The sequence below is a fragment of the Entelurus aequoreus genome, linkage group LG18 (genome assembly GCF_033978785.1).
Source record: "Entelurus aequoreus isolate RoL-2023_Sb linkage group LG18, RoL_Eaeq_v1.1, whole genome shotgun sequence".
Taxonomy (NCBI): Eukaryota; Metazoa; Chordata; class Actinopteri; order Syngnathiformes; family Syngnathidae; genus Entelurus; species Entelurus aequoreus.
The window spans coordinates 10,144,564-10,166,709 of record NC_084748.1 but is presented as its reverse complement, the minus strand read 5'-3'; the positions used below and the strand labels follow the sequence as shown (position 1 = coordinate 10,166,709).

The window sequence follows — 22,146 nt, the reverse complement described above, 5'->3', positions numbered from 1 at the left end:
AAGCTCAAAGTAAAGCCGCTGCTCCTCCACATCGAGAGGAGCCAGATGAGGTGGTTCGGGCATCTGGTCAGGATGCCACCCGAACGCCTCCCTAGGGAGGTGTTTAAGGCACGTCCGACCGGTAGGAGGCCACGGGGAAGACCCAGGACACGTTGGGAAGAGTATGTCTCCCGGCTGGCCTGGGATTGCCTCGGGATCCCCCGGGAAGAGCTGGACGAAGTGGCTGGGGAGAGGGAAGTCTGGGCTTCCCTGCTTAGGCTGCTGCCCCCGCGACCCGACCTCGAATAAGCGGAAGAAGATGGATGGATGGATGGACACACTGTTTTTGTACACCATCTTGGTTATCTTCCGACTAAATATAAATGTTGCACTAAACAAACTAATCCAGTTGCCCGTATACTATTGTATGGCATCCAGTGCCCAAACGTAGAATTCCACACAAATCCAAATTAATCTAAAATGGGGCCAAAGAAAGTGGCGGGTGTCAGCACAGTGAAAAGCACTATTGAATTCAAGAAATAATTCATGGCAAAGCACGAAGGTGGCATCTCGCCACAGTCTTTGCAAACAAGAGCCTTTCATAAGTGATGTTAAATGTTCATTTATCATTTATATGTATTTGACAATGTTTTTTGTATATATCTAAAATGATTCTCTAAAAAAAGTTTTTGTAATATTTCTGGGTGTTTAAAACAAATTCATTGAATGTCGATTCCTTATGGGGAAGAATGTATTTCAAAACCAATGTACCATATTTTTCTGACTATAAGTCGCAGTTTTTTTCATAGTTTGGCGGGGGGTGCGACTTATACTCAGGAGCGACTTATGTGTGAAAGTATCACATTACCGTAAAATATCAAATAATATTATTTAGCTCATTCACTTAAGAGATTAGACGTATAAGATTTCATGGGATTTAGCGATTAGGAGTGACAGATTGTTTGGTAAACGTATAGCATGTTCTATATGTTATAGTTATTTGAATGACTCTTACCATAATATGTTACGTTAACATACCAGGCATGTTCTCAGTTGGTTATTTATGCGTCATATAACATACACTTATTCAGCCTGTTGTTCAGGCTGAATCATTATTTTAAATTGCCTTTCAAATGTCTATTGTTGGTGTTGGGTTTTATCAAATAAATGTCCACAAAAAATGCGACTTATACTCCAGTGCGACTTATATATGTTTTTTTCCTTCTTTATTATGCATTTTCGGCCGGTGCGCCTTATACTCCGGTGCGCCTTATACTCCGAAAAATACGGTATATTATTTACAGTATGTTTATGTTACCAAGTAAGTCCTGGCTTCAATTGTAGTTGTAAACTATAAATTCTATTAAAATATGTTCCTACTTAAGTTGAGTCACATTCTATTGATATATTTCCAGCAGTTTCTTTGCAGGAGTACATAACATTTGTCATAAAAGCATCAAAAGTCAGTCCCATTTGACTGTAAGAACTGAAAAAAGGGAAAATATTTATAATACAAAGTTTACACAAAATAAATCAAAGTGATGTAACAATGACAGACAGGCATGGAGCCGTTATGATTTCCTGTTCATCACATCACCATTGAATATCGGTCCCAGTTTAGGTGAATGACATATTATTGCTGCACATGTATTCAATCTGTGTGCACAAAGTCTGTGTGTGTTCATCTCTTCATGAAGTTGTCCAAGGAAGCTGGTGTTCTTTGAATGCAGTGGATATTCCTCTTCACTCTGTCTTCTAAGGAAGATGTAGCAGCACTCTCCAGCTTCATGTCACTGTAAGAGAGGAACAGTAGCGTTATTGGACATCAACTGTACATTGTGACATCACACACAAATTCAAAATGTGTCAACATTTAAAAAAACATACTGGATAAAACCAACATGGCGGTCCCGTTTGGAATTTTGTTCCTGTTGTTTTTCCTGCTCATCTTGCTTCCTGTATCTTCTGACATTGTTCTCCCTGTCCTCGTCCCTCTGCTTGGCCTGGTCCATCATCTCTTTTCTCTTCTGCTCCAGCTCCTCTCTAGAGAGCTTCCTGCAAAAAAAACATGAGTGGCTGATTAAACGGTGTTGCCAATTCGCACAACCCGGGGTGTCCTGATCCGATATTGGTCTGATACCGTATTTTCCAGACTATAAGTTAAAGTTAAAGTACCAATGATTGTCACACACACACTAGATGTGGCAAAATTATTCTCTGCATTTGACCCATCACCCTTGATCACCCCCTGGGAGGTGAGGGGAGCAGTGAGCAGCAGCAGTGGCCGCACCCGAGAATCATTTTTGGTGATTTCATCCCCAATTCCAACCCTTGATGCTGAGTGCCAAGCAGGGAGGTAATGGGTCCCATTTTTATAGTCTTTGGTATGACTCGGCCGGGGTTTGAACTCACAACCTACCGATATCAGGGCGGACACTCTAACCACTAGGCCACTGAGTAGGTATATAAGGCGCACTTAAAATCCTTTTTTCCCATCAAAACTCGACAGTGCGCCTAATAACCCGGTGCACCTAATGTACGGAATAATCCTGGTTGTGCTTACCGACCTCGAAGCAATTTTATTTGGTACATGGTGTAATAAGTGTGACCAGTAGATGGCAGTCAGACATAAGGGATACGTGTAGACTGCAATATGATTAAAGTAAACAACACCAACATGTAATATGTCCCATTGAAATTATAGAACATTACAAACAGCGCTCAAAAATCCATGAAAATGTTTTAGTACGACTTTGGTAAGCTATGAAGCCGCACCGCTTGATGGATTGTCGGCGCATTAAACATACGAGTATTACTATGGTGTGTGTATAAGATAAGGCATTTTCTGGCGTTTTGTTTCGCAATATTATTCAAAAGCAACTTTTCTTACCTTCTGGTACCTGCTGATCCGTATTTGGGATCTGCATAAATCCTGAAAAATTGGGCGAGTCCGCCTTTGTAGTCCGTGCCCACACCGTAGTTGATAAGCTTCTTCTTTTTCTCTATCTTCTTGTTATTGGATATTGATCCTCCGCTGTTGCCATTTCTAATATAAAGTAGTGTAAAGTGCTACTATTATCTGTCAGTAAATTTGCCATGAAAGCGCTAAAACATACCGGTGTAGTGAGTTTACATTAATCACCCAAGGAACTTTAGTTATTAGAGAGTTCCGGTCGGACGATTTTTCACGGGACATTTCCGGCCTGGTTGTTGTTTCCGTATGAGGAGATGTTGCTCCGTTATTGATTTAAGTAAAGTCTGAATGTCATTAAAACAGTTAGCTCCATTTTTTGACACTGAAAAGCGAGGTACTATTGTAGCTGATTTAAATGATCGATTGTAGGATGATTCAAAAACTGAAACAAAGTAAAGATTGACTGGCATCACTGAACAAACTTCTGAGATTTCGACTTATGCAAGTACAAACTAAGTGTCAGATATCTTCATCTCTTACTTTGACACATGGTTCCGCTGCCTTTGGTAGCGCTCTCTCTGAGGGCTACGAGCGCCGACCTCCACTTTCTTGTCCTGTCGGAGTGAGGAAGAGGAGGAGCGGCTTTCCCCATTTTGCCTCTGAGGAGATTGGCTTCTACTTCTCTCATTGCGTCTTGTGTGATTTAAAGCAGATGACTGGTGATGTCTGCCAGCAGGGAGCTACAGTACAAAGAAAATAATGTACTGTAAGAGTTATGGTCCACTGCATGTGTCACATCATCTTAATGCTGATGACTCACCTGGAGGCCATAGCCTGGAACGTGATGATTATGAGATTTGGAGTGAGTGGACGTTTCTTCTCGTGACCTGAAAGAAATACTTAGATGTGGTCATTGTGTCTTATCTGTATTTACTGATTCCGATACATGCATTTATTCATGGCGGCTTGCCATGGCTACATTTGGACGGTACTGCTGGATTAGTTGCTATTAACACAATATAACGCACAAGGGATTATTAGAGCCGCCAATAAAGCGACTCAGTGGCTATATTTAGTAAGCCATTCATTCATTTAAAAAAACAAAAAACATTTAGTGGAGACTTTTGGAGACTCTTAAATGAAAGCACATATTTACAAAATCCAAAACCGGTGAAGTTGGCACGTTGTGTAAATCGTTAATAAAAACAGAATACAATGATTAGCTAATCCTTTTCAACCTAGATTCCATTGAATAGACTGCAAAGACAAGATACTTAACGTTCAAACTGGAAAACTTTTGTTATTTTTGGCAAATATTAGCTCATTTGAAATTTGATGCCTGCAACATGTTTCAAAAAAGCTGGCACAAGTGGCAAAAAAGACTGAGAAAGTTGAGGAATGCTCATCAAACACTTATTTGGAACATCCCACAGGTGAACAGGCTAATTGGGAACAGGTGGGTGCCATGATTGGGTATAAAAGCAGCTTCCATAAAATGCTCATTCATTCACAAAAAAGGATGGGGCGAGGTTCACCACTTTGTTAACAAATGCGTGAGCAAATAGGCGATCAGTTTAAGAACAACATTTCTCAACAAGCTATTGCAAAGAATCTAGGGATTTCACCATCTACAGTCATAATATCATCAAAAGGTTCAGCACGTAAGCAGCAAGGCTGAAAACAAACATTGAATGCCCGTGACCTTCGATCCCTCAGGCGGTACTCCATCAAAAACTGACATCAGTGTGTAAAGGATATCACCACATGGGCTCAGGAACACTTCAGAAAACCACTGTCAGTAACTACAGTTCGTCGCTACATCTGTAAGTGCAAGTTAAAACTGTACTATGCAAAGCGAAAGCCATTTATCAACAACACCCAGAAGCGCCGCCGGCTTTGCTGGGCCCGAGCTCATCTAAGATGGACTAATGCAAAGGGCAAAACTCTTCTGTGGTCTGACGAGACCACATTTCAAAGTGTTTTTGAAAACTTTGGACGTTGCGTCCTCCGGACCAAAGAGGAGAAGATCCATCCGGATCGCTATAGGCGCAAAGTTCAAAAGCCAGCATCTGTGATGGTATTGGGGTGTATTAGTGCCCAAGGCATGGGTAACTTACACATCAGTGAAGGCACCATTAAAGGCCTACTGAAACCCACTACTACCGACCACACAGTCTGATAGTTTATATATCAATGATGAAATCTTAACATTGCAACACATGCCAATACGGCCCGATTAACTTATAAAGTGCAATTTTAAATTTCCCGGGAATCTTCCGGTTGAAAACGTCTATGTATGATGACGTTTGCGCGTGACGTCAATGGTCGAAGCGGAAGTATTCGGACACCATTGTATCCCAACACAAACAGCTCTGTTTTCATCGCAAAATTCCACAGTATTCTGGACATCTGTGTTGGTGAATCTTTTGTAATTTGTTCATTAACAATGGAGACTGCAAAGAAGAAAGCTGTAGGTGGGATCGGTGTATTAGCGGCGGCTGCAGCAACACAACCAGGAGGACTTTGAGTTGGATAGCAGACGCGCTACCGTGACTACAGCTTTGGCTTCCAAACATTTGATTGCTTGCCCGTACGTGCGTGTCGCTATGTGCATGTCACGTACGTAACTTTGGGGAAATATATGTTTCTTGCTGACTCTGATGGCGGCCGAGGTGTCGTCGAAAGCTACAACGCCCGTCGCCGCACAGCTGTCCTCACCTTGACTTCCTCCATCTACGGGCCGCCGACCGCATCGATGATCGGGTGAAGTCCTTTGTCGCGCCGTCGATCGCTGAAACGCAGGTGAGCACGGGTGTTGATGAGCAAATGAGAGCTGGCGTAGATGGATAGCTAATGTTTTTAGCATAGCTCTGTCGGGGTCCCGTAACTAAGTTAGCTTCAATGGCGTCGTTAGCAACAGCATTGCTAGGCTTCGCCAGGCGGTACAGCATTAAACGTGTGGTTACAGGTCCAGAGTTTGGTAGTATTGTTGATCTTCTGTCTATCCTTCCAGTAAGGGGCTTATTTCTTTTGTTTCTATTTTGCATTTAAGCATGATGCTATCACGTTAGCTCCATAGCTAAAGTGCTTTGCCGATGTATTGTCGTGGAGATAAAAGTCACTGTGAATGTCCATTTCGCGTTCTCGACTCTCATTTTCAAGAGGATATAGTATACGAGGTGGTTTAAAATACAAATCCGTGATCCACAATAGAAAAAGGAGAAAGTGTGGAATCCAATGAGCCCTTGTACCTAAGTTACGGTCAGAGCGAAAAAAGATGCGTCCTGCACTGCACTCTAATCCTTCACTCTCACGTTTCTCATCCAGGAATCTTTCATCCTGGCTCAAATTAATGGGGAAATCGTCGCTTTCTCGGTCCGAATCGCTCTCGCTGCTGGTGTAAACAATGGGGAAATGTGAGGAGCCCTTCAACCTGCGACGTCACGCTACTTACGGTACAAGCAAGGCTTTTTTTTATCAGCGACCAAAAGTTGCGAACTTTATCGTCGATGTTCTCAACTAAATCCTTTCAGCAAAAATATGGCAATATCGCGAATTGATCAAGTATGACACATAGAATGGATCTGCTATCCCCGTTTAAATAAAAACATTTCATTTCAGTAGGCCTTTAATGCTGAAAGGTACATACAGGTTTTGTAGCAACATATGTTGCCATGCAAGCAACGTTATCATGGACGCCCCTGCTTATTTCAGCAAGACAATGCCAAGCCACGTGTTACAACAGCGTGGCTTCATAGTAAAAGAGTGCGGGTACTAGACTGGCCTGCCTGTAGTCCAGGCCTGTCTCCCACTGAAAATATGTGGCGCATTATGAAGCCTAAAATACCACAACAGAGACCCTGGACTGTTGAACAACTTAAGCTGTACATCAAGCAAAAATGGGAAAGGATTCCACCTGAAAAGTTTCAAAATTGGTCTCCTCAGTTCCCAAACGTTTACTGAGTGTCGTTAAAAGAAAAAGTCATGTAACACAGTGGTAAAAATGCCCATGTGCCAACTTTTTTGCAATGTGTTGCTGCCATTAAATACTAAGTTAATGATTATTTGCAAAAAAAAATGTTGTTTCTCAGTTCGAACATTAAATATATTGTCTTTGCAGTCTATTCAATTGAACATAAGTTGAAAAGGATTTGCAAATCATTGTATTCTGTTTTTGTATACGCATTACACAACGTGCCAACTTCACTGTTTTTGGGTTTTGGATTTTCTCAACGTGCACCTGGTGCTGCTGTGGACGGTACTATACTCGGTTTGAAAAGTACCGGTTCCCAACGTGCGCCACCACGTCGTGACATTGCTGGTTTTACCAGCAGAGGAGCATGTTTGGAGTGTCAATCACGGAGTACTTACAAGCAGACCTCAGTGTGTAGACAGAAAAGGGAGAATGGACGCATTTTGGCCTAAAAACTGACGATAAACGTGAAGCTGTAACACTGAATCACCCTCAGGAAGAAGTGCTTTAAGACATGGCTAGCTAGCTAGCAGTGAACATCCAGCCCCAGTCGGCAGTGTTTTAGCTACTTCTAAATCACTAATCCTCGCCTTCATGGCAACAAATAAAGTAAGTTTCTTACAAGTATTATCCCTGCAGGACGAGGAATAGCTAAACATGCTTCACTACACACCGTAGGAGGATACAATAGCTCACCGGCGTCACCGCTAACAAAAGATAGCACGCCTGAATATCAATCAATAAATCATCAATCAATGTTTATTTATATAGCCCTAAATCACAAGTGTCTCAAAGGGCTGTACAAGCCACAACGACATCCTCGGTACAGAGCCCACATACGTTATATGTTATGAATATGTTACTGCATACGTCAGCAGACTAATTAGGAGCCTTCGTTTGCTTACTTACTACTAAAAGACAATTTGTCTAGTATGTTCACTATTTCATTTAAGGACAAAATTGTTCTTCAATTGCAATAACAAACATATGTTCAATGTACCGTAAGATAAAAAAAAACAAAAAACTAATAATGAAATTTTTTTGTGGTCCCCTTTATTTAGAAAATAATCGAAATACATTTTGGTACCGGTACCAAAATATTGGTATCAGGACAACCCTAGTAAGAACTGAGGACCCAGGACGCACGGATCGTGGATTTGAATGCATCAGAGAAGAAGGACGCATAGCTAGAAGCATCACTTGATCCTAATGGTAAATTATGCAAATTTGCTAACAAGCTATATTCAAAAAGTCCCATTATATTGTGTTTATGGCGTGCGAGCGGGCACCACAACACAAATAGATGAAAGTACGAGAAACAAAGACAAATTTGGCTGGTAAAATAACTGATATAGTTTTAAAAATTAAAAAACTTTGTGTACCTGTGTTTTTTCTTATCGTCCTCGTCTGAGCTAGAACTTGAGTGTCTTCTCTTGTGCTTCCTCTCCTTTCTTCGCTCTTTGTCCTTCTTCTTCTTCTTTTTCTTGTCTTTCTTTTCAAGATTTTGCCGCAGCTGTGAGAGATGGACAATGTAAAAGGTTATTCATTAGTAATGCGCCGTGGTCGTCAAATGACCTGAAAAGAAAGTGGGGTTGCTCACTCTCATCAGCCAGAGGAGATTGATTTTTGTGATCGGCATTGAAAGGCATTCATCCACACTGGCCGATCATATACTTTTTCACGGAAATTGGCAGATATTGATCGGTGGCCGATTGAACAGCACATCCCTATATTTAACAGATTGAGTTTCAGATGGGAGGGACGCATCCACAAGGTACCGTATTTCTCAGACTATAAGGCGCACTTAAAATCCTTTCATTTTCTCAAAACTCGACAGTGCGCCTTATAACCCGGTGCGCCTAACGTACGAAATAATTTAGGTTGTGCTTACCGACTTCAAAGCAATTTTATTTGGTCCATGGTGAAACGATAAGTGACCAATAGATGGCAGTCAAACATAAGATATTGCAATATGACTCAAGGAAACAACACCAAAATTGTATATGTTCCATTGAAAATATAGAACATTACACACGGCGCTCAAAAATCTATCAAACTGTTTTAGTACGACTTTGGTAAGCACTGAAGCCGCACCGCTTGACGGATTGTACTGTGCTCCAGCTCACGAGTATTATTATAGTGCGTGTATAAGGTAAGACATTATTTGGCATTTTGTTTCGCAATATTATTCAAAAGCAACTTTTCTTACCTTCCGGTACCTGCTGATCTGTATTTGGGATCAGCATAAGTCCTGAAAATTTGCGCAAATCCGACAATGTAGTCGATAAGCTTCTTCTTTTTCTTGATCTTCTTGTTATGGGACATTCATCCTCCACTGTTGCCATTTCTAATATAAAGTAGTGTAAAGTTCTTACTTATATCTGTCAGTAAACTCGGCATGAAATCGCTAAAATATACCGGCATAGTGAGTAGGGTTGGGTATCGAGTATCGATTGGAACCGAGACTAACTTTCCGATTCTCCCGGAATCGTTCAAAAGTTTAAATTTCGATTCCTATTTTCGATACCCAGTCCGCCGAGCGGAAAAAAATATGTCCGCCGAACCGGAAGAAGAAGCCGCTGAACACCAACGAAGAAGCGCCCACCGCCGGAAGTGTTAGCATAGCCGAGCGAGTCAGTCAAGCTCAAGCATGGATAGCGGGCGTCGGCGGTCGAAAGCCTGGCTTTACTTTACAAAAAAAAATGAAATAACCGCGAAATAACAGAGCTCCATGTCCATCAAGAAACGAGTGGAGAGAGAGCTGCAGATGTACCAGGACGTTCCACCGATACTTATGTCTGACGACCCTGCTGCATGGTGGTGGTCCGGTGGAACCAACAAAAGACTTATCCTTTGCTGTCAGATCTAGCTTTCTCCTATTTATGCGTTCAAGCTTCTTCCACTCCCAGCAAACGTGTATTTTCCACAGCAGGAGACACTATCTGTCCAGAACGCTCACGCATCCTGCCTGAGAAGGCGGATATGGTCATTTTCCTAAACAAGAACTGTCTCTGATTTTATACTGTACCTGCTGCTAATCTGGACTGGGTTTTGCAAGTTGTTTCTTATTGTTTATTTGCTTTTCTGCACCAGGTTAGCCCATCAGTGGGAGCACGGTAGCATTTTTAAGTACCTGCAGCATCATACACTTGTGTGTGTAAAGGTGTTTTCATGAGGTTTCCTGCAGCATCATACACTTATGTGTAAAGGTGTTTTCATGAGGTTTCCTGCAGCATCATACACTTATGTGTATAGGTGTTTTCATGAGGTTTCCTGCAGCATCAAACACTTATGTGTAAATGTGTTTTCATGAGGTTTCCTGCAGCATCATACACTTATGTGTAAATGTGTTTTCTTGAGGTTTTCAAAAATAAAGCTCTCTTGAGGAAAGTGTAGCCCTGGGAAAATGTATTCATAATTTATAATATTTATATTCAAGTTCATAGATTTGATATTTATATTCTAGTTGAAAACAGCCCTGTGAGGAATTTATAGTAAAGTTCATAAAAATTTAATAGAATTAAAATTGATGGAGAATGTCAGACTATTTCATTCAGAAAGACTGTAGGTTAGCTAGCTCATTTAAAATATCATAAACTTTTTTTTGACCCTGCCTCTTAAAAGAATCGGAATCGAGAATCGTCAGGAATCGGAATCGAAACAAAGAATCTGAATCGGAATTGTTCGAATTCAAACGATACCCAACCCTAATAGTGAGTTTACATTATTCACCGAAGGAACTTTAGTTATTAGATGTTTTTTTTTGTTTTTCTTTTTAAATGGGACACATTTCCAGCGTTGTTATTGTACTAGTGAGCCACAGATGAGGAGATGCTGCTCCGTTATTGATTTAAGTAAAGTCTGAATGTCATTAAAACAGTTAGCTCCATCTTTTGACACTTCTTTCACTCCCGTTCTTGCAGGCTACACCGCTACAACAAAGATGACGGAGAAAAGACGCTGCCGAAGGTGAACCACGTAAAGAAGGCCGCCCACAAAACGGCAAATCCTGAAGAGACTGCCAGAAAGCGACTTGAAGATGATCTGTAAAACATACACTATGACCATAGAACCACCATTACATGTTATGTAGACCACAAGGAAGTGTTTTCAATTTAGAAAAAAAATAAATAAAGGACCTCTTTAATGCGCATTATAATCTTGTACGTCTTTTGTATGAAAATAGACCTGACTCGACAAGCTCATCGGCAGTGCGCCTTATAATACGGTGCGCCCCATGGCCCGGAAAATACGGTATTTGGAATTACGAGAAATACATATCTACAATCGCACAAAACTCATGTTATCAAGCAACGCCATGGCAGGTCTCTGTCCTGACTGCTCAGTCCAATATTGTATGGCAAATACGTCAACATTAATAATGAAATGTAATGTAAAGCACAAACTTTTTAGTAAGAAGAATACAGATGCCTCAAAAGTGGTGTTTTTACTCAATCCTCAGTACCATACCATGTATTATTATTGTCAATAGTGCTTTGTGTGCATGTGTGATTTCTTCTTTTTTTACAGATGTAAAGCACTGTGTTGTAATTTGCCTTTGCATTAAAATTGTTAAATAAATACAATTTGATTTCTTGATTAATCAGGACTTGAGGAGCTGGTCGACAGAAAGGTGGTTGACGTAAACGGGATTGACTCAAAAGGGTCATATTATGATTTTTTTCTACATTCACTTCCTTGTGGTCTACATAACATGTAAAGGTGGTTCTTTGGTCAAAATGTTGCATAGCTTATGTTTTACAGACCATCTTTAAGCCGCTTTCTGATGCACCGTATTGTCTTTTTTACATGCTTCCACTTCGACAACGTCTTATTTTGTCAGCCATGCTGTAGTTTTTAGCGCTTCCATATCAAGTCTACTGACAGACATAAGTTAGAACTGTATGCTACTTTGTATTAAAAATTGCAACAGGCAGGATTTTAGCATGCATGTGCATGTATAAGATAGTATGCCCCACAATAAGAGGATAACAGAAACAAAAGGAACTTATTGACAACAACGTTGGACTACAATGGTGGACTTGTGCAAAGCTCTTAGCGGAAAACTTTACCATATATGGAGATATCCGCTGACGTCACATGTTACAAAAACGTCACAAATTGGGCTAATTCTAAACGGTTTGTTTGGAGGAAGTATGAAGGAAGGCACGACTGTTTTATAATTATCTCTGCCATGCCTCCATGGTTTGATTTCACATTTTCAGGACTTATGGAGATCCACAATACACAAAAACAGATACCAATAGGTACAAAAAGGTGGTTTTGCCTAACAGGTCCTCTTTAAGCGGGTTCCACTGTATCTTACGCCATTACTTCCCATGGGAAAATCTGACTCAAAATGCAAACAAGTCGACCGCCATCACAGAACAGATTTGCGTTCACCCTCAGAATGCAACAAACCGAAATAACACGTTTTACCATTTCTTTGATTTTTCTCATCTTCACAGGGTTCGTCAAGACTTCTCTCTTCTTTTCTTCCTCACGTTTCCTGTGGTGCAAATCAAACACAAAGTGATTTAATTTGTTAAAAACTGGGTCTCAAATGGAATACTTGCTATGTACCTCCTGCGTACTTGAGGGCACAAATTTTGACAGTGAGGTGTTGTCTCAAATCCATTACTCTATTGCTTACATGAAATGATAATCAATTATTCAATTGAAATTGAAACCCTTTGAGTTAGTTCCTCCCCTTTTGCTAGATGAAAATGATAGAGAGTGGTCCACCATTTACACACTTACCATTTGTTGCGTGTTAAGGGCAACATTCAGGTACAGATGGCACAATGCACTTCGTCGTACTTTTCAACACACTTATGTACTTACTGCAAAGGCTAAGTTTAGGTATGGAAGTGCGTGAAATAAGACACGGCCCATGTTGCCATTTGAAATAACATCAGTACTGAAAAAACGGGGATCACTCACCTAATTTCAAAAAGAGGGTCTTCCCGGATCTTGGCGGCCATGTCGAGATTTGAGGCAGTGGTGACAGGGCTGAAGATTGAGCCAGGCAGAAGGCCAGTCTCTGCTGAGGGACCACTTTCAGGCTCCTCATATTGCTCAGTGATCTGCTTGTCAATGGGACGTCCCATGAGATACTCGTCTCTGGACACCTGATTACAAGCACCCTGGTACATCCAGTCCAGACGATCATCCTTCTTTCTGTAAAGTATACAAACGACACAGTGACATTGTGCAATGTGTCTTTACGTGACAAAATATCATAACAACTCACTTTATGGCACCGGTTTCCACTGCGTATCGGGTTATTTCTTCCCGTGCTCTTTCATTCTTTAACTCCTTTTGAAGCTCTTCGATCTTCTTGCATTCGGATTCATGTTTTTGCTCAGCTTTCCAAACGCGCTCGATGTTTTTCATAGTCTGGGGATGCCAGCTCTTCTTCAAGTTCTATGACAAAGACAAAGGGGACACATATAACACACTAGGAGGTGTTCAAAATGCGGCCCGGGGGCCATTTTACAGCCTGCAGCTGGTTATTACAGGGTTTCCCCTATATGTATCTGATTGTGGCACGGTGCCACGGCTAAATTGAAGCCGCCACACCTTCAAAATTAGGCATTGTCCTGAATAAATCTGCCTTGCTGACTTCTCTTACCCACATTGTTTTAACATGTGATGCCAGATATACAGCAGTGGCGATTGCTAAAGACTGCAAGGGAAGTTTAGCTTCCCCTAAAATATAAAAAAAAAGTGGCGAAATATGTTCTTTTGTGTTTGCATTTCATTGACTAAATGCGTGAGAATGCGTTTACATTTTGTTTAGAATCAACTACTTTTGGGACAGGTGGCGCAACTTTTTGTCATTGATGTGGTAGTGTCACAGTGCTGCACCCAAACTAGTCCCACCCACTGAGGTGAGGGAATGAATAAGAGTAATTAAAAAGGGTCGCCGTGCTTCTGCATGATGATTGGATGACATGACTGGGCTGAATCCCTTTTTGATTGACAGCAAAATGAGCGAATCAGCATTCTTGAAATATAAAACAATGCCAAAGCCTTCTTCAAATTTTTTTATTCTGTTGCTCCTGTTGATATGGAGATATTTATATTTTTGGAGTGAAGTTTTTTTCGTAAAATCTAGCATGTTTATATCTTTAATATGTTATTGGAGAATGTAGTGATGTTTAAAGAGTAGCTGAAAAATAGCTTCCCCTACTTCGGGGGTTGGCAACGCGCGGCTTTGGTGCCACAAGCGGCTCTTTAGCGCCACCACAGTGGCTCCCTGGATCTTTTTCAAAAATTTATGAAAATTGAAAAAGATGAGGATAAAAATATTCAAGTCGCCACCTCATCGCAGGGCCAACACAGATAGACAGACAACATTCACACTAGGGCTGCAACTAACGATTAATTTGATAATCGATTAATCTGTTGATTATTACTTCGATTAATCATCGGATAAAAGAGACAAACTACATTTCTATCCTTTCCAGTATTTTATTTAAAAAAAACCAGCATACTGGCACCATACTTACTTCTCAGCTGTTTGTACATGTTGCAGTTCATAAATAAAGGTTTATATATAAAAAAAAAAAATTAAATAAAAAATAAAAATTGCCTCTGCGCATAGCATAGATCCAACAAATCGATGACTAAATCAATCGCCAACTATTTTTATAATCGATTTTAATCGATTAGTTGTTGCAGCCCTAATTCACACTCACATATTTTTTTTAAATTGGGTTCCTTAAGGAGGACAAACATGACACAAACCTTCCTAATTGTTAGATATCCCACTATTTATATTAAACATGCTTCACTGATGAAGCGCGCCATTTTGTCCTAATTTCGGAAGTCCTTGAACGCACCGTAGTTTGTTTACATATACAACTTTCTTTGATGCTGCCACAGAAAGACGTGTTTTATGCCACTCCTTCTTTGTCTCCATTTGTCCATCCAACGTTTTATGCTGTGCGATTATCCACAAAGATTAGTTTTGTTGATGTTATTGACTTGTGTAGAGTGCTAATCAGACATATTTGGTCACTGCATGACTGCAAGCTAATCGATGCTAACATGCTGTTTATGTTAGCTGTGTGTACATATTGCATCATGATCATTATGCCTCGTATTTTAGGTATATTTGAGGTCATTTTATTTGTAGTTTCCATTTCCTTCAACAAGAACATACACATCTTTACCTTTGGCCATTCTAAGCCAGTAATTTCCAGGAGGTTTTACACCCTCCGAAAAGCCTCCGTTTTAGTAATGTTTTCCAATGTTATAAAAATGTGTAGAATAAATATTACACTTCAACATTTCTGTCAACAAAGATTTGCATCAGCCTGCGACACAGTCATTTTGATGGCAGTCTAATATAGCTAATATAGACACTTACATCATGTGTTGCCTTCATTTTAACACTGATATAAGGCTTTAAATTTTTTGCGGCTCCAGACAGATTTTTATTTTTGTATTTTTGGTCCAATATGTCTCTTTCAACATTTTGGGTAGCCGACCCCTGCCCTAACTTGAAAGACCAGCAGCTGCCACTGCTACTTTGAACAATAAAAACAAACATAAGAATAGAGCACAACGATATAACAAAAATATGTTAATACTACTTACTAATAACAAAGACTTGTTTTTAAATGTATGTAAATTAATTTAGCATTTTGATACATGCAATGTCAACAATTATGCAAATTAGATTACGTCTATTTGACCGCTCCCCTAGCGCCACATGTAGATTTCAAGCTTGGGGAAACCCTGTATCATCTAAACCAGGGGTGTCAAAGTTACGGCCCGCAAACAGGTTTCCTCCGGCCCACGAGATGAGTTTGCGAAGTATAAAAATGAGCTGAAATGTTTGAATGAAATAAACTTCTGTTTCTAAATGTGTCCACTGGATGTCACCAGAGCAATTCTTTGTGTCCCCTATCACACGCATGACTTCAGAGGGGGCAGAGCTATGTTAAGATAGAGGCAACACTTCTGTGTTTGGACACTACCTACTTCTACTGCTTATTAGTGATAGTATACAAATCGATAATCTCTGCATTTTGTGTTGTACTTATGACAGGGGACACATTTTTGGGCGCACATAATTATTCTGAAATAATATGTATCCCCTTCTTACTTCACGTGTGATAAATTAAAGTCCAAATTCACAAGTTTTGTTGTCGACGATGCTACACACTGTATGGTAAATGGTAAATGGGTTATACTTGTATAGCGCTTTTCTACCTTCAAGGTACTCAAAGTGCTTTGACACTATTTCCACAGTCACCCATTCACACACACCTTCACACACTGATGGCGGGAGCTGCCATGCAAGGCGCTAACCACGACCCATCAGGAGCAAGGGTGAAGTGCCCTGCTCAAGGACACAACGGACGTGACTAGGTTGGTAGAAGCTGGGGATTTAACCAGGAACCCTCAGCACCATAAAACTCTGCCAGACTCAATTCCACCTATTTGACTAATGAACATTATCACATAATTTATTCATTAAGCATAAATAACTAATGAAGATACTGAAACATGTAAGTGTAAAAAAACCATTATGATTTGTAAATTTTTAGAATGTGATTGGTCTAATATTAAACAAAACAACAATCTGAAGTAGGGCTGGGCGATATATCGAATATACTCGATATATCGCAGGTTTGTCTCTGCGCGATATAGAAAATGACTATATCGTGACATTCGAGTATACGTTCTCACACAGTTGCTTTTAGCTGCGGGCATTACACTACAGGCTTTTATCACTCTTTCTTGTCTCTCCTTCTCACAGAGAAATAAAACAAGCGCACCTTGTCACCTACTGTCGCGCGTGCAACGTCATACGCTCTAGCGGAGCAGAGAGGTAGCAGCATGGGTAACGTTAGCTGTGATCCTAGCATTGCGGTGCGAGTGGTAATACGAGAGAAAGAAGGTGCGAATCTGGTAACAAATGAAGGAAGAATTAATTCCCAAGAAAAACAGCACGGGGTGCATCGTCTGGCGGTGGTTTGGCTTCAAGCGGCAATATGTTGAAAGGACAACCGTAATATGTCAAGTATGCGACAAAAGCGTTGCTACAAAAAGTAGCATTACTGCTAATTTTTAGCATCATTTGAAAAGTCACCCGCTAGAGAATGAAGAGTGCTTGAAACTCCGCATGTCAACATCTCCGTTCGGTGCCACACCCACAAAATGCCCAAGCAACCATTTCCACATCAACACCGTATGAAAAAAATGGTCAACAACAGAAGATAACGTCCGCAGGAACCTACCACATAGTGAAGGACATACACTATTTGATTTCCTATTATGAAGCTAATTTCTATTTGACAGTTATTGAAATATCTTGTGTGACATCATGCACAAAAGTGCACTTTATTTGTTTTAAACGATTGTAGTTGCGTTCTGTACAAAACGTGCACTTTAATTTAGTGTAGTTTTGATATGTTATCTTAGTGAATTCATTCACAAAAGTGCACTTATAGCTTGTTTTTAAAATGTCTCTGACAATCTTGCACGTTCTGTTTTGGAAATGACATGAATGTTTGTGCCACTGCCTGATAACTTTAATAAATACAGTTTTGGTAAATTTCCCTCTCTGCATGAACATTTAAAATGAGCATATATTAATGCAGTATGAAGAAGAATGTTTTAATGTAGACACATAGAATCATCATACTGGTGTGATTATATGCATCAAGTGTTCATTCAAGGCTAAGGCAAAATATTGAGATATATATCGTGTATCCTGACATGGCCTAAAAATATTGAGATATTAATAAAAGGCCATATCGCCCAGCCCTAATCTGAAGTTATCTTTATTTTTAAGTTATCATGCCATGATTTTGAGAATAGATGTTCTTCCATGTGGCCCCCTGAGCTAAAATGAGTTTGACACCCCTGATCTAAACAAATAACGAAAGCAATACAACGTAATGCATGAGAAAAATGTTTGCCCATCATGCAGGCTGTTTACTCATTTTTAGCAAATACATTACGGTACATTGAACTAGCATGTTTACAAACTCTCTCTCTCTCTCTCTCTCTCTCTCTCTCTCTCTCTCTCTATATATATATATATATATATATATATATATATATATATATATATATATATATATGTATATATATATACTGTATATATGGACATAAGGGGACAGTGATAGTGTTAGCAAAGAGTGAACTAGCATTACACAACACAAGCTGTCTCGTCTTACAGATGTAAACAGATTATACTTACCAGGTCGCCACCCCCCATTTTGAGAGAAAATGTTGTGTTTAGACAAAAAAGAAATGAATTAAGAAAGTAAACAATTTCGCCCGTTGCCAAAACGAACGCCACGAAACGGCAGCCGAGGCACAGCGGCCTTTATGTTTATGCGTAGGCAGTATTGCACTTCCTGGTTCGTATATTTAACTTCCGGTTGAATTGCAAAATAAAATGAGTTATTTGAATGTGTTATTCATGAATCATGACTACATTACAATTGTTCTGTAAGATTTTACTTTTGAAATATAATGTATGTAATGTTTTGTATTTCGTTGTTACTAAAATACAATTTCAACTTCAGCACAGTTACGAATACAAGATTATGTTATTATTTCGAAATATGAGCGGTAGAAAAGGGTGGATGGATGGAAGTTATGTCGTTATATATATTTGTTTGTATTTGATTTTTATTTGAATAAAAATAAAAATAAAATATTATATTATTATTCTTTTCCGGTACAGATCGTGGTGTGTTCAAGGCAAAGATATGAAAACATAGAGGCCGCCTCTGACTCTGCTGTCAGTTGGAAATCATTGGTTTTAATGATTTCAAGTTATTAACTAAATCTTGGAAGATGGCAAAAAGCAGAAAAGCCCTTGAATTATTAGCCCATTTGTTTTATTCATTTTATTTATTTATATGTATTTTTATTTTAATCTTATTTGTATTGTCTCTTACTTTTACTTTAACAGGTTTTGTTTGTATGAGGATTGTATTTAATTTGATGTATTTTATATTTCTATGTAAATTGCTCAACCTAGTGTAGAATATTGGAAAAAATAATTTAATCATATTGAAAGTGTTAAATTGGCTGGGGAGAGGGAAGTCTGGGTTTCCCTGCTTAGGCTGCTGCCCCCGCGACCCGACCTCGAATAAGCGTAAGAAGATGGATGGATGGATGGATGGATGGAAGTGTTAAATTGCTCAATTAAAGAAAACAATTCAGCCGTCCATTGGAACGATGTGTCAATGCGGCCGCCATCTTAAACAGTTTTTATATACTGCATAGGTAAATTGAGATAGAGATCTATCAATGATAAAAAATAACCATAACTCATTGCATTATTTTGGTTTATTGTAAATGTCAGACATACAGTACACTTATCATACGACATATTTGGATAAAACTAAAAGGCAGGTTTTCATATCAAAACAAAGAGACATTTTAAGAGTGTGTAATATCATTGAAAACTTGCTCATTTGTTTGCATATCAAAACAAAATGATATATAATGATAACTAATATATGTAATAGTAAATATTTTAATAATAATAATACATATTATATAGGAATAAAAATGAATCAATAAATAAAACAAGATAGTTGAGAAGCACATGTGTGAAATAAACCACATAATGATAGATTCTATTCATACCCCTAAAAAGTGCTCAACATAATAATATGGACTGGTATTTTTTATTTTTTTGCAAATTAACTTAGAATTTAATGGCAGCGACACATTGCAAAAAAGTAGGCACAGGGGCATTTTTTTTACATGGCCTTTCCTTTTAACAACACTCAGTAAACGTTTGGGAACAGAGGAAACCAATTTTTGAAGCTTTTCAGGTGGAATTCTTTCCCATTCTTGCTTGATGTACAGCTTAAGTTGTTCAACAGTCCGGGTTCTCCATTGTCGTATTTTAGGCTTCATAATGCGCCACATATTTTCAATGGGACACAAGTCTGGACTACAGGCAGGCCAGGCTAGTACCCGCACTCTTTTACTATGAAGCCACGCTGTTGTAACACGTGGCTTGGCATTGTCTTGCTGTAATAAGCAGGGGCGTCCATGATAAAGACGTTGCTTGGATGGCAACATATGTTGATCCAAAACCTGTATGCACCTTTCAGCATTAATGGTGCCTTCACAGATGTGTAAGTTACCCATGTCTTGGGCACTAATACACCCCATACCACCACAGATGCTGGCTTTTGAACTTTGCGACTATAACAATCCGGATGGTTCTTTTCCTCTTTGGTCCGGAGGACACGACGTCACCAGTTTCCAAAAACAATTTGGAAATGTGGACTTGTCAGACCACAGAACACTTTTCCACTTTGCATACTGTAAGTCCATCTTAGATGAGCTTGGGCCCAGCCAAGCCGGTGGCGTTTCTGGGTGTTGTTGATGAATGGCTTTGGCTTTGCATAGTAGAGTTTTAACTTGTACTTGGAGATGTAGCGACGAAATGTAGTTACTGACAGTGGTTTTCTAAAGTGTTCCTGAGCCCATGTGGTGATATCCTTTACACACTGTTGTTGCTTTTTGATGCACTACCGTCCGAGGGATCAAAGGTCTGTAATATCATCGCTTATGTGATGGTATGATTGATAGTGATGTGATTTCTCCAGAGTCTCTGAACCTTCTGATATTATAGGGACGGCGTGGCGAAGTTGGTAGAGTGGCTGTGCCAGCAATCGGAGTGTTGCTGGTTACTGGGGTTCAATTCCCACCTTCTACCTTCCTAGTCACGTCCGTTGTGTCCTTGGGCAAGACACTTCACCCTTTGCCTCTGATGGCTGCTGGTTAGCGCCTTGCATGGCAGCTCCCGCCATCAGTGTGTGAATGTGTGTGTGAATGGGTAAATGTGGAAACAGTGTCAAAGCGCTTTGAGTACCTTGAAGGTAGAAAAGCGCTATACAAGTACAACCCATTTATCATTTAACCCATTTATCATTATTATGGACCGTAAATGGTGAAACCCCTAAATTCCTTGCAATAGCTTGTTGAGAAATGTTCTTAAACTGTTTGACAAATTGCTCACACATTTGTTCACAAAGTGGTGACCTTTGATGAGCATTCCTCAACTTTCTCAGTCTTTTTTGCCACTTGTGCAAGGTTTTTTGAAACATGTTGCAGGCATCAAATTCCAAATGAGGGACTATTTGCAAAAAATAAAGTTTTCCAGTTCAAACTTTAAGTATCTTGTCTTTGCAGTCCATTCAATTGAATATATGTTGAAAAGGATTTGCAAATCATTGTATTCTGTTTTTATTTACGATTTACACAACATGCCAACTTCACTGGTTTTGGGTTTTGTACATCACATGAAAGCTACCTCGTGACCTTATGACAACAAAACCTGCAATGTATACCAACATTCTCGGTGAGTTGCCAAAAGCTCGTTGGCAGGTAGCTGTGGTCCAACACCACGCTAGAGACATTCTCAAAATAGAGGATGCAATGTCAGAGTCCTCAGCTGGTACCACAGACGACACTGAGAAACACTTTTTTTTTTTTTGCAATGTGTGAATGTGTGTGCGTGAATGGGTGAATGTGGAAATAGTGTCAAAGTGCTTTGAGTTCCTTAAAAAAGGTAGAAAATAGCTATACAAGTACAAACCCCGTTTCCATATGAGTTGGGAAATTGTTAGATGTAAATATAAACGGAATACAATGATTTGCAAATCCTTTTCAACTCATATTCAATTGAATGCACTACAAAGACAAGATATTTGATGTTCAAACTCATAAACTTAATTTTTTTTTTGCAAATGATAATTAACTTAGAATTTCATGGCTGCAACACGTGCCAAAGTAGTTGGGAAAGGGCATGTTCACCACTGTGTTACATGGCCTTTCCTTTTAACAACACTCAGTAAATATTTGGGAACTGAGGAGACACATTTTTTAAGCTTCTCAGGTGGAATTCTTTCCCATTCTTGCTTGATGTACAGCTTAAGTTGTTCAACAGTCCGGGGTCTCCGTTGTGGTATTTTAGGCTTCATAATGCGCCACATATTTTCAATGGGAGACAGGTCTGGACTACAGGCAGGCCAGTCTAGTACCTGCACTCTTTTACTATGAAGCCACGTTGATGTAACACGTGGCTTGGCATTGTCTTGCAGAAATAAGCAGGGGCGTCCATGGCAACGTTGCTTGGATGGCAACATATGTTGCTCCAAAACCTGTATGTACCTTTCAGCATTAATGGCGCCTTCACAGATGTGTAAGTTACCCATGTCTTGGGCACTAATACACCCCCATGCCATCACAGATGCTGGCTTTTCCACTTTGCGCCTAT

General features: G+C 39.7%; 1 protein-coding gene across 1 annotated transcript; it reads right to left on the bottom strand.

The window, feature by feature from the left end:
* Positions 1-1,205: 1,205 nt before the first annotated feature.
* Positions 1,206-18,252, bottom strand: LOC133633498 (pre-mRNA-splicing factor CWC25 homolog). The gene is made up of 9 exons (XM_062026033.1): positions 18,091-18,252; positions 13,120-13,292; positions 12,810-13,046; positions 12,306-12,375; positions 8,249-8,379; positions 3,714-3,780; positions 3,434-3,633; positions 1,867-2,034; positions 1,206-1,772 (listed from the first exon to the last, which is right to left on the bottom strand). The coding sequence occupies exons 1-9, from the start codon at positions 18,106-18,108 to the stop codon at positions 1,661-1,663; spliced, it is 1,176 nt and encodes a 391-aa protein (XP_061882017.1). The 5' UTR covers positions 18,109-18,252; the 3' UTR covers positions 1,206-1,660.
* Between the last annotated feature and the right edge of the window lie 3,894 nt (positions 18,253-22,146).